General features: G+C 50.2%; 1 protein-coding gene across 2 annotated transcripts; it reads right to left on the minus strand.

Moving 5' to 3' along the window:
• Positions 1 to 8,341: 8,341 nt before the first annotated feature.
• Positions 8,342 to 9,712, minus strand: HELT (helt bHLH transcription factor). 2 transcript variants are annotated; one of them, XM_086612324.1, is made up of 4 exons: positions 9,686 to 9,712; positions 9,222 to 9,326; positions 8,972 to 9,068; positions 8,342 to 8,835 (listed from the first exon to the last, which is right to left on the minus strand). In XM_086612324.1, the coding sequence occupies exons 1-4, from the start codon at positions 9,710 to 9,712 to the stop codon at positions 8,342 to 8,344; spliced, it is 723 nt and encodes a 240-aa protein (XP_086468450.1). The 2 variants fall into 2 exon arrangements, with proteins under 2 accessions (XP_086468450.1, XP_086468449.1); XM_086612323.1 differs by having other exon boundaries at positions 8,342 to 8,838.
• Between the last annotated feature and the right edge of the window lie 1,089 nt (positions 9,713 to 10,801).

Consider the following 10,801-nt stretch of genomic DNA (forward strand, 5'->3'; position numbering starts at 1 on the left):
GTTGCTTTATGACAAAAAATAATTTTTCCAGGTATGTGAATGAAAAAATCCCATTGGTCCCATCCTTACATTTTAGTCTAGTAAGGAGTGCAACTTGCCAGCATCCTGTCTGCATTTGTGGACCTACAGGCTCTAAAGCACACTATGTCCTAACCTTATGCCCTGGCAGCTGTGATGAGATGCTCAAAGGGGGTTTGTGCCCTACAAAATTGTTGTTATTTTCCTGAAATATCTTATCACCTTGATTTTTTTCTGTTTGTAGTTACAGTGCCTGGAAGACTCTTTGAAGGACCTTTAGAAAGCTGGATGCTGGCAGCAGGGGTTACCTCTCTGTTCCAGAACCCCTGTCCCAATATCCCAGTAACTTCCTGCTAGAAGAGGATGAAGTTTACCATTCTCTCTCTCAATCTGATCCCAATCTGAAAAGGCGAATTGATTACAAATTCTTTTTGGAACAAGTTCATAAAAAAGCTAGTCAAATACAGCCAAAAAAACCCTTTGCAAACCTGCTATACATTAACATAGAATATTCCCATGACTAGAAGAACAGCATTTATGTTCTTCCAGTTGCCTGTCCTTCTAGCTATGTCATATACTTTTCGTAGGGATGCATATCTTTTCCCTACTTGTTGCTTGCCATATTCTGTACTGTGAGTTGCTTCATGAGGGGGTGGTAGAAGCTCCTTCTGAGAGCATAAAGCAAAGCTTAATATAACAGAGTTGCTAACTGCATGTAACATGTAACAGGCTAAGAAAATTAATGCTACTAAGAAGATTAATTTTCTGAAAAGGGAAGACAAAGGTACAGCATGGAGATTTGCAAATAGCTTTTGAGAAGATTAAATATTTGGTGAAGAACAGCATGCCGTTTTGCTGCTTGGACCCTCCTCACCATGGCAAGGAGATCCTTTGGTGTCACAGAGTTGGATTAGCTTGTGCATACGTGCGCAGATGGAGGGTGACCTTTCATTTATGTATAGATTATTGTGCCTAGTTGTGTTTTCTTTATTTTTCTTGGAGGAATATTTATGCACTGAGTACCAGAGGCAGCAGGACCTGTTCTGTAGCTGTTCTGAACATGACTTTGTTTTTATGATCAGAGTAATTGTGTGCTTAGGACCGGGTTAGGTTATTTACTTTCCATAGCCTTTATAAACATGTGGCTGCATAGCTGCATTAATAAAATGAGCGTGAGGAGCCATTCAAATATGTATCACTTACCTGTTTCGTAAGTTCTCTGTTGATGCAACTCCATCGTATCTCCTCTCATGGAAGCATCTATAGCTTCAGGGATGTCCAGGAAGCTTTACCCATCTACACTAATTAAGGAATTGGTCCACAATATATGCACATAGGTGACAAGCATGTAGGAGTCTCTTGTTTGCTTTAACATACTGGCTTTTCTGCAGATGGTGATTTGTAACCTGCTGCAAACAGTGGTATCTTTGATCATCATTTTACTGGTTTTCATAGATCTTTGCTATCTAATGGGTTTTGACATTATGCAGGAAAAGATGTGCTCCTGTTCTTACTCTTTTTCCAATGACTTTCTTTCCTCCAGACTTCAGAGGGAATTTACAATACTTTCAGTAATAAAACTCCAAGACACGTTTTTTTCTCATTTCTTTAAGAGAGGGCAAGGTACTGTATGAAAAAAGTTTGTGGCACAGAAAAATTATTATAACATCCAATGACAAAAAGGGGGTTTATAGTGGAATATGCAAACTCAGGTTATATTGATTCTCATAGAACTTTCCAGTATATAGTTGTGTTATATGTAATACATGTTCCCTCAGGTTTTCCTGAGGTTCTTGAAATTTTGTAGCCTGTGCTTGGTGAATATCATTGATCCCTGTTACACTTTTCTCATTTTGAAACTGAAGCTGTGTGGCACTCTATTAGTTTTGCTGTTACTGTTCCTTCTACAGATCTCTGTCCTGAAAACCCGGCAGTTAGTTTCACAGTAAGGGTAAATTATTTTCCTTCTACTACCTTTGGTGGAAAAACTCTGTACCCTAACTTTTGCTCACAGCAATAGTGACATCACCTGTCATAGTGAGTATGACTGTACAGGTGTATCAAATATCTGTCTGTATCAAACCATGAAGTTGCCCTAGGATATATTAAAGGATGTTTTAGTTTTGGGGAAAAAGAAAAAAAAGACCAATCCTATATCTTAGTCATAAAAGACTGTCCTTTAAAGGCTAATTTGTGTTAATTTATCCCCTGGAATGGCACTAATGTAGCATGCATGGGAAGTTATGAGGATCTGACAAAGCCATGTTTAGGCAAAAAAACAACTAAGCTGGACTAGGAAATACTGAGGAAAACTAAACTGAATCCACATGTACTACAGAAGAGGGCCTGTATAGGCTTCCTAAGTATGTAGTACCTAGTTGTATACACGTGGTGCACAAAGGTGATAGTACACAGGGCACATACACCTCCAGAGGAGAATGGAAGTGTGAAAGACATAGTTGCCACTCCTCCCTGGCATGGAGAAAGCACGCAAACCCTGTCACAGCTTCGTGCTTGCAGCTCTAAATGCGATGTCCCCTTCAACTTGATATCCTGAGATCAAATCCTCTCCAGACACATGAACATCTAATCTCTCCTTCCAAAGGACTAACCAGGGCATCGCGTTTCCTGCAAAGACAAAAGAAGTTGCTTTGCAGGGGCCGAGTGGTTACAAGTGGGCTCTTCCAAAGAGAGACACCCAATTTTTAGCCTCAAAGACTTCAACCTTGAGACTCCAACTTCCTAGAAGAATGCCTAAGCCTCAGGCTGGGAACTGAGGGCTGGGAGATGGAGACACAGGCTGTTGAATCAGTGTGAAGGCGCTTTCTGCCATAATCCTGGTCTTAAGGGTTTCAGTTGGACTGCACCCTCCTCTAAATGCCTGAGCCCTTCATGGGGCTGAGAGCGTAATGTTGGTGCTGGGATTCACAAGAGACAGATGAGCTCAGAGCTCAGGAGCTGCCTGATTTCCACAAAGTTAGCAGGAGACTGAGATAGCCTCTAAATAAAGGACCTCAAAGTGAGCCCATGTAAATCTTTCTACATGCTCTGGGTTAAGCCCTCAGCAGGGGTAAAACTACCTTCACAGTGTTCACCAAAAGTATGACAACTGAGCCATAGACCTTGTCCTGAATTCCCTATTGCCTTGCAGGACTCCCTTGTTCAAAGACCCTCGTTTTTCTAATTACACAATCATTATGTAGACTAGGACTGCACTTTGAGGTGTTGTATTCTTACAGTAATTAAATTGCCTTTAAACTTTTCAGGTCATATGTACAAAAGTTTTGATTTCTTGTTAGCAAAAGCATTATTACTGCTGAAACATAATGCATATTTTAACTTCTGTAGCTTGAAGATGAATGTTAAACAATCTGTTTCTTAAGTTGGATTTCGTATTTTGAATTTGAATCTTCCAAACTACTCTTCTTTCCTCACATTTGATGTTTGCCTACGTTTAGCCCGTATCTGGGCTAGACAATAGTCAGCTGTTCTATTACCCATGACCCCTCCCTACTTGAGGAGGGAAATTAAGAAAAGGAAGGAAGACCTGTGGGTTGAGAAAAAAGCCATTTAATAATTGAAATAAAATAAAAAGGAAAATAATAATAATGATAGCAATAACAACAACAACAACAACAACAACAACAACAACAACAACAACAACAACAACAACAACAACAACAACAACAACAATAATAATAATAATAATAATAATAATAATAATAATAATAATAATGATAATAATGTACAGTGCATTTGCTCACCACCCCTTGACCAATATCCAGCCCATTCCTGGACCACAATCCCGGAGCAAGAAAGTCCTGAAACTGCAATCCCCAGAGACGGTAGTCCTTGGGAGCAGAATGATGGGCGAGACCCTCCAGGGATGGCAACGGTTGAGAAAGACAGACCATCCCCAACAACCTTTCCAATTGATAGTGAGCATGATATTACATGGTATGGAATAACCATATCCCCATTCAGGTGTCAGTCGCCCTGGCCACATTCCCCCCCGGTTCTTCGACATCTGGGTCATTAGCAACAAAAAGTTGAAAAGTCCTTGACCGCTATGGATACCTGCATATCGCAGCTGGCTGCAAACGAAACTGAAGTCTCTTATCAACTTTGTTCTCACCAAATCGGGTGTTGCAGTCTTCTTAAAAATGCAACTTACTTTAGAAATGTAGCTTTTCTGAGGAGAATGTTGATTCTATTATTCTATCCCAGCAAAACCAGGACATGTTCCATCCGATTGTTCTTGGTGTTTCTCTCACTCACCTTTTTTAATGAGTTTTGTTTGTTTTAACATGCCACTCTGTATGCAATGTCGTATGTGGGCAGGCATCAGAACTTTAACCTTATATACATATTGAGATGCCTTTCTTCTAGGTCTTGCCATAATTACATGTCCTCTTCAGGAGAATCTAGTGTTCTTTTCCTAAAACAGCCCTTATGTGATCTGCGGGCAAGTTTGCTAGAAATAAATAGGATGATGTGAGAGGAGATGGACTTGTCCAAGGTAGGAGGCAAATCTGTGACATCAACTGCTGCAGCTCACACTCAGCAAATATGAAACCATTGGCTGGAAGGTTTCTTTCCAAAAGACTACCTTTGCGAAGGAGTTGCTTCAGCAGCATGCATCTGATATGCAGGCTGTTCCCAAGAGCCACAGGCAAACGGAAGGTCTCCTCCTCCTTGTGCTTGGGTCACTTTATGCAGAGAAAACACCCACCTGGGCTTCTGGACACTAACTCTCTCTGAGAACACGGTGTCAGGGCAAGAAGCTGATCTGGATATGGTGGTCAGGCACCTGAGACCCTCTGCTCTCCTAAGCACTTCTGGCATGACCCTGGTCAAATCGTGCAGGCTGCCCGGGGTACCTTTGGGCCTGAGGGGAATAGGAAAGGGATGCAGCAGCATCCCACAGAGCAGTGGGACAGCAAGACTTACAGACTGGTAGGATCTTTGGCACCATGGGAAAGGGAACATATCCGTACCACTAGGAAGCCAGCTATCACATGCATCGCTACTGAGACGGATTTGTGATTAAGAGCCTTCGTCAATGCTGTTCTTCCTCCTTCCATCAGCTGCTTCTTCCTAAGCCATGGCTCAGCCCCTACAGATGTGCTGATGAAACTGTTTGTGATCCAATGCTGTAAGCAGGACCACTGACCCAAGGTAAAATAAAAATATTATTTTCTCGTTAGCTGGTGACCCAGTTGATAATTTGCCCCCAAAATGACTGTGTTGGCATTAATTCAGGGACTGTGCTCTGTGGCATGGGCTCAGTTGCTAAGGCTGGAAACTCCAAAGTGTGGCACTGCCACCAAAGCCCCAGATCTTTGAATGATGCCTTTGGACTGGTGCAAAAGCATGAGAAGAAAGGAGAGTTCTGATCTGCTTTATGTATGCTCAGAGTTTATAAATCTTTTCTACTTATTTAAGCATGAAGAGCAGCACAATGGCACTTCCTCCCAGGCTTTGCCTGTTGCCTGTTCAAAATGTAAATTTTTAAGGTAGTGAGATTGTGCACAGGCTACTTATGTCTCTTTGATCTTATCGATGATGTGTTATTTCCACAATAGTGCAAATAAAACCTCATGATAAATTAGCGAGTTGGAGATGTTTTCAATAAAAAAAGATCAACATAAACTCTGAATAAATGGCAAGTGAGAGTCAGTATCAGATACAGAACTGTAAACTCCCATTTTGCTAACCATCCATCCCAAAACAATTCTTTGCCTTCAACACAAAGATATTACTGAGATAAGACTATGCTGTACAAGTGTTTTCTCGAGTGAGCAGAATTGCTGTATACGTAGGACTTGAAAAGTGTGAGGAAAAAGAGGAGTTACGATAACAGGGAGAAGAAGAGGTGGAAAAGAGGATGTGAAAGGCATCGGGAAGGAGGGTGAGGCAAAAGAGATTTGAATGTCTAAGAAGGAGAAAGGTGCTAGCTGAAGGAAAGGAATAGGAAATGATTAAGCAAGTCATTCACTATAAGTATTTTTAGCCAAACAGGTGCATAACAGAGAAGCTACTATTATGGGGACTTTGAGACGTAAAGTGGTTTATTTTCAGGAACAAACCCCCTCTATTTGTTCCTGTGCTAGCTGCTGCCACGCACCAGTAAATGGCACTGCTGTGTGGGAAGATGAGCATCACCAGCCCAGACGGGCACCCCACCTGGGACTAGGTATGGCCTTTAAGCGGCCCAGCACAGGTGACATCCAGCTTCTACCTGCTGCCACCATAGCTGGTAGGTGATGCTCATGGCAGAGCTAAAAGAAATCCAGCAGAAAAAGGCTGAAAGTCTCTGCCCTCCAGGCACAGAAATATAAAATAAAAGCAAATGAGCTGGACCTCTGTCAAAGTACAGGGGATGCCTGTCCCAGGGTGAGCTCCGCACCCCACTTGCCTGTGAGGATGCACACAGGGGTGGATCGGAGCAGGGTGGATCCACGGAGCAGTGGAGAACCAGCTGGTACTGCTGGCAAAAATAATTTTGGGGGCAAAACCCAAGGTCTGTGGGAAGGGCGAGAGGGCAAGCCCAGAGCCCTACATGGACAGAGGGGGAGACTTTTATCCTAAAGTCATTGTAAAGCCGAAGAGGGTTTATCCTCCACAGCTAAATGAAAACAAAAGGGAAAAAGAAAAAAAAAAAAAAAATCCAGAATAGCAACGTTGGAGATACAAAGACTGTCATGGACCAGTGCGAGTTTGGAAAATTATATGTAAATGACCCCATTTTTGACCATGGTGGCCCTCTGCTAATCCCAGAGAGAAAATCTACTTAGCAAAGGAAAGTTTTGTTTAATTTGGTTAACAGAGACCAAAACGCTGCATATATTAATAATTTATATTTCCAGGGAAACGCTATATCTCTAATGCTTCAGTACCAGAGGGGGTTCACGAGAGCTTAATGTCCACAGAATAAAAATGGTGCAGCGTTTTCTCCATGTTCTGCGCCCGGCGCTGGTGGAAACGAGGGTAGGACGCGTGCTTCGTAACAGGCACCAGCCCTTCGGCTGCTGCTGGGCGCCTTTGACTGGGCCCGTATTGCTCTGTGTACACTCAGCAAGAAGAGAGGTTCCCGCTGGATTACCATCCTAAAGGTGTCCCGAGGAAATGAGGTTTTTCTCCTTTGCTCTCTGGGTGACTCTCTACGTTATCTCGCCGTGTGACCTTTTCCCCACTAATCTGAAATAGCAGCTTTTCCTGTATTTACAGGTTAAATGGAAGATACACATTCTACTTTTTCCTCATTGTAAATGAAGATCTTTTTGTCTGTCTCCGAATAAAGGGTCGGGTTGATTTACAAATTGCGGGTCAGCCCGTTCCGTGACCTGGGCAAACAACCCGGGTCAAATCTCCTCAAAGCCTCCCCACCCAACGGGAATAAGTTAATTTGCCCGTCGGCGGCTCCATACCCGGGCTGCCCGGGGAGGGGGGGGGGGGGCGTGTGGCTGGGGTCCCCTCTGCCCTCCTGCCAGAGGGTGCAGGGACACTCGGGGACACTTGGCGCATGTGGGACCGAAACTGCCGCTGTCAGAGGACTCGCTCTCAAGAGCTTTTATTTGTTTTATCCCCGGCGCTGTGCAGCTCCGCGGCGGCCGCCTCTCCTCTTCACCCCGTCCTGCGCTTTCCCCCGTATTCCTCCTCCTTTGAACAAGCCGCGCCGCAGAGAAAATCTCTGGCGAAACACGCGAAGGATCCTGGTGCCCATCGGCCGCCTGCCCCTGGGAGCATCCCACCGCGGGGATGCGGGGGGGAGGGGGAGGGAATCCCCCATCCCGCGGGGCGTCCCCGGGACTTCATCCCTCCGGCGCCCCGGCGGCTTTCCCGTCCCCCAGTGACGGCCTCGGTGCAGAGGCCGGGCGGCACCGAGATCCGACGGGCCGCGCCGTGCCCCGCCTGCCCGCCGTGCTGGCCCACGGCCGGTGCGGCAGCCTCCCCGGACCACGTTTCGCTCGTGTTTTTTTCCCTCTGGATTTGGGAGGGGGGGGTGTGGGGGTACCTCCAGCGCCACCCGGGGAAGCTCCCTCCCGGAAACACGAAGGGGCGGCGGGTATAAACGTTTATTCCAAGGCATCGCTTGTACAGGCACCGCACCCGGAGGTGGGAAGAGCCGGTGGGGGCAGATCCAGGCCCCCGGAGAGGGCGGGCGGGCGGCAGAGCCAGGCCCCCGGGACGGGCGGCCGGGGGGTCCCCACCCTCCGTCACCGCCGCGCGTCTCCCTGGCCCCGGCAGCCTCCCCGTGCGCCCGGGCGGAACTCGCAGCGTTCGCGGTCATAAATAGTGTTTTTCAGGCGGGGGCGAGTCTCTATAGCATGGAGGGGTGCTGGCCCGGGGGCAGCCCGAAGGCGTTGGGGTGGGAATGGCCGAGGAGGTTGAGGTAGTGCCGGTCCAGCCCCTGCACGGAGGAGAGGAAGGTGCTGCGCTGCTGGCCGGGGCTGGCGAGGGGCACGGCGGCGTTGGGGAGGTGGTAGGGCAGGGAGGGGCTGCGGGCGGCTCCGTGCCAAGGGAAGGGTCCCCCCGAGGGCGGCTGGAGCACGGCCTCGCCGGGGCTGTGGCCGTGCCCGGGGCACTCGGGCCCGGGGTGCAGCTGGTAGGAAAAGTCCGGCTCCGGGAGGGAGCCCAGGGAGGTGAAGAGGGGCTCTGTGACGAAGCGCGCTTTGGACTGGAGGAAGGCCAGGATGCGGGCGTATTTGGTGTCTTTGGTCTCCATCCTCTCCACCGTCGTCAGGTAGTGGACCAGGTTCTTCATGCACTCGTGGTAGCCGTAGTGGAAGTAGTTGGCGAACTCGGAGAGCAGCTCTGCTGGAAAGGAAGGGGCAGCGGAGCCGAGCTCCTCAGGGTCCGGCCGGAGGTGGGGGAGTGGGGGGGCCGGGCCCGCCCCCACGCCGCGGGTGTCCCGGCGAGAGGCCGCGGAGGGCCGCGCCCGCCCACCTACCCTTCTCCCGGCCGCGGGGGAAGTCCGCCGAGTGCAGGGCCCGCAGGTACTGCACCGTCATCTCCAGGATCTCCGCTTTCTCCAGCTTCCCCGAGCTCTGCAACGGACGAGGGAGAGGGGCATCACCTCTCCGCTCCGGCTGCGCCGCGCTTCGCCCGGCCGCCCCCCCAAATCCCCCCGCATCGGGGAGGTTCGCTCCGCACCGGGAACAGGGGTGCAGGGGCCGTGTGTGTGTGTGTCCCTCGCCTACCTGCTTGGCCAGAGCCATGGGTACCGTCTTCCCCAGCTCGGTGAGGCAGCGGTTGATGCGGTCCCTCCTCCGCTTCTCAATCACTTTGTGGGAAACCGGCGTCCTCTGCAAAACAGACGGGGCGCGTTAGTGGGGGCGGAAAGCAACCGGATCCCACCCTCGCCCGGGCCAGCCGCCCCCGGCCCCGACCGCTCCGGGGCAGCCGGTCCCGTCCCTGTTCCGAGCAGCGGCGCCGGGCGCGACGCGGCCCCGGGGAGGGATGCTCCGGCGGCCGGTCCTCTCCGCGCCGCCCTGGGGGCTTCCCTTCTGCTCGGGCGACCCAGGCAAGGGAGGTTTGTTTGGTTGGGGAGGGGGAGGGGGTGTTGTTTTTTGAGGGGGGCGCTTTTTGAAGGGGTGAGGGGTGAGGGGCCAGGTCCGGCCGGCGGCCCCGCAGAACCGTGCGCGCAAGGCGGACGGCGACTCACCCTCCGCTCCTTGAGCTTGGAGGCCATGGTGGGCACTGCCTCCCCGCTCTCTCCTGGCCCCTTATAAAGCCATCACTTCTTGGGGGGACCCCGGGGGGCCTCCACGGGCCCGCTGATCCCATAGGATTAGGGGCGAGCGGCGCCGGGAGAATGTATGCATTAAAGATCAGGCGAGAGAGAGAGGGATGAAGGTTTGGTTGTTGGGGTTTTTTTTTTCTTTCCCTCTTCTTCTTCCCCCCCCCCCCCCCCCCCTCCTTCTTCGCCCCCGTCCACGCAGCCGGGGGCTGCCCAGCTGTGTCGCCCCACGTGGACCTCGGGGACACACGTGACGATCCCACAATAGCGGCGGGGATGGGGCCGGGGATGCGGCGAGCGGGGCGCAGGGCGCGGTATCGCCCTGCGCCCCGCTCGCCGCATCCCCGGCCCCATCCCCGCCGCCTGCCTGCAAATCCCCGGCACACCCCCTCCCTCCCTCCCCCCCGCCCCCCTAGCCCCAGCGCTGACTGCATTTTAAAGCCTGTCCAGAGTCATTAAAGTAATTAAGTAAGCCCTTAATAGGCTGTTCCGCCCAGTTCAAGGGAGAACCCTTGGAGACGGAGTGGCCCCGTTTGTTCTCAGGCTTTTCTCACACGACTTGGTGACACGTCCATCTTTATAAGAGATGGCAGCGAGGCTTTTTTTTTGTTTACACCGCTTTATGCGCCGGGGGACACCCCGGCAGGTGTGGGACCGGGGGGCTGGCACACGATATCCCCCCCTCCCCGCGCCCTCCCACCCCCTTCTTTTTTTTTATTTTCCCGCAGGCCCGGGGAGGCTCTCGCCAGCCTTTGGCACACGACGCTCCTTTTTTGTGTGGTGTGCGCGTCTGTGTGTTGTTGTTTTACCCCCCCTGCTCCCCCCTTCTCCTTTGGAGAGGCTCAATTTGTAGCCTATTATCCTATAGGAAAATGTCCCATTGAAAAGTATGAATAGTTTCATTGGGCCTAAATTTTAATAATGCGGGTCAAAGAAAAGAGGGGCAAATAAAGAGGGGATCGCAGCTGGTCCGAGAGTGCATTATTCGGTGTCACCTGCGAGCGGGGTCGCCGACAGACCCCCTATTCATTTGCCTAATTT

Source organism: Tauraco erythrolophus, chromosome 5 (genome assembly GCF_009769465.1).
Source record: "Tauraco erythrolophus isolate bTauEry1 chromosome 5, bTauEry1.pri, whole genome shotgun sequence".
Lineage (NCBI taxonomy): Eukaryota > Metazoa > Chordata > Aves > Musophagiformes > Musophagidae > Tauraco > Tauraco erythrolophus.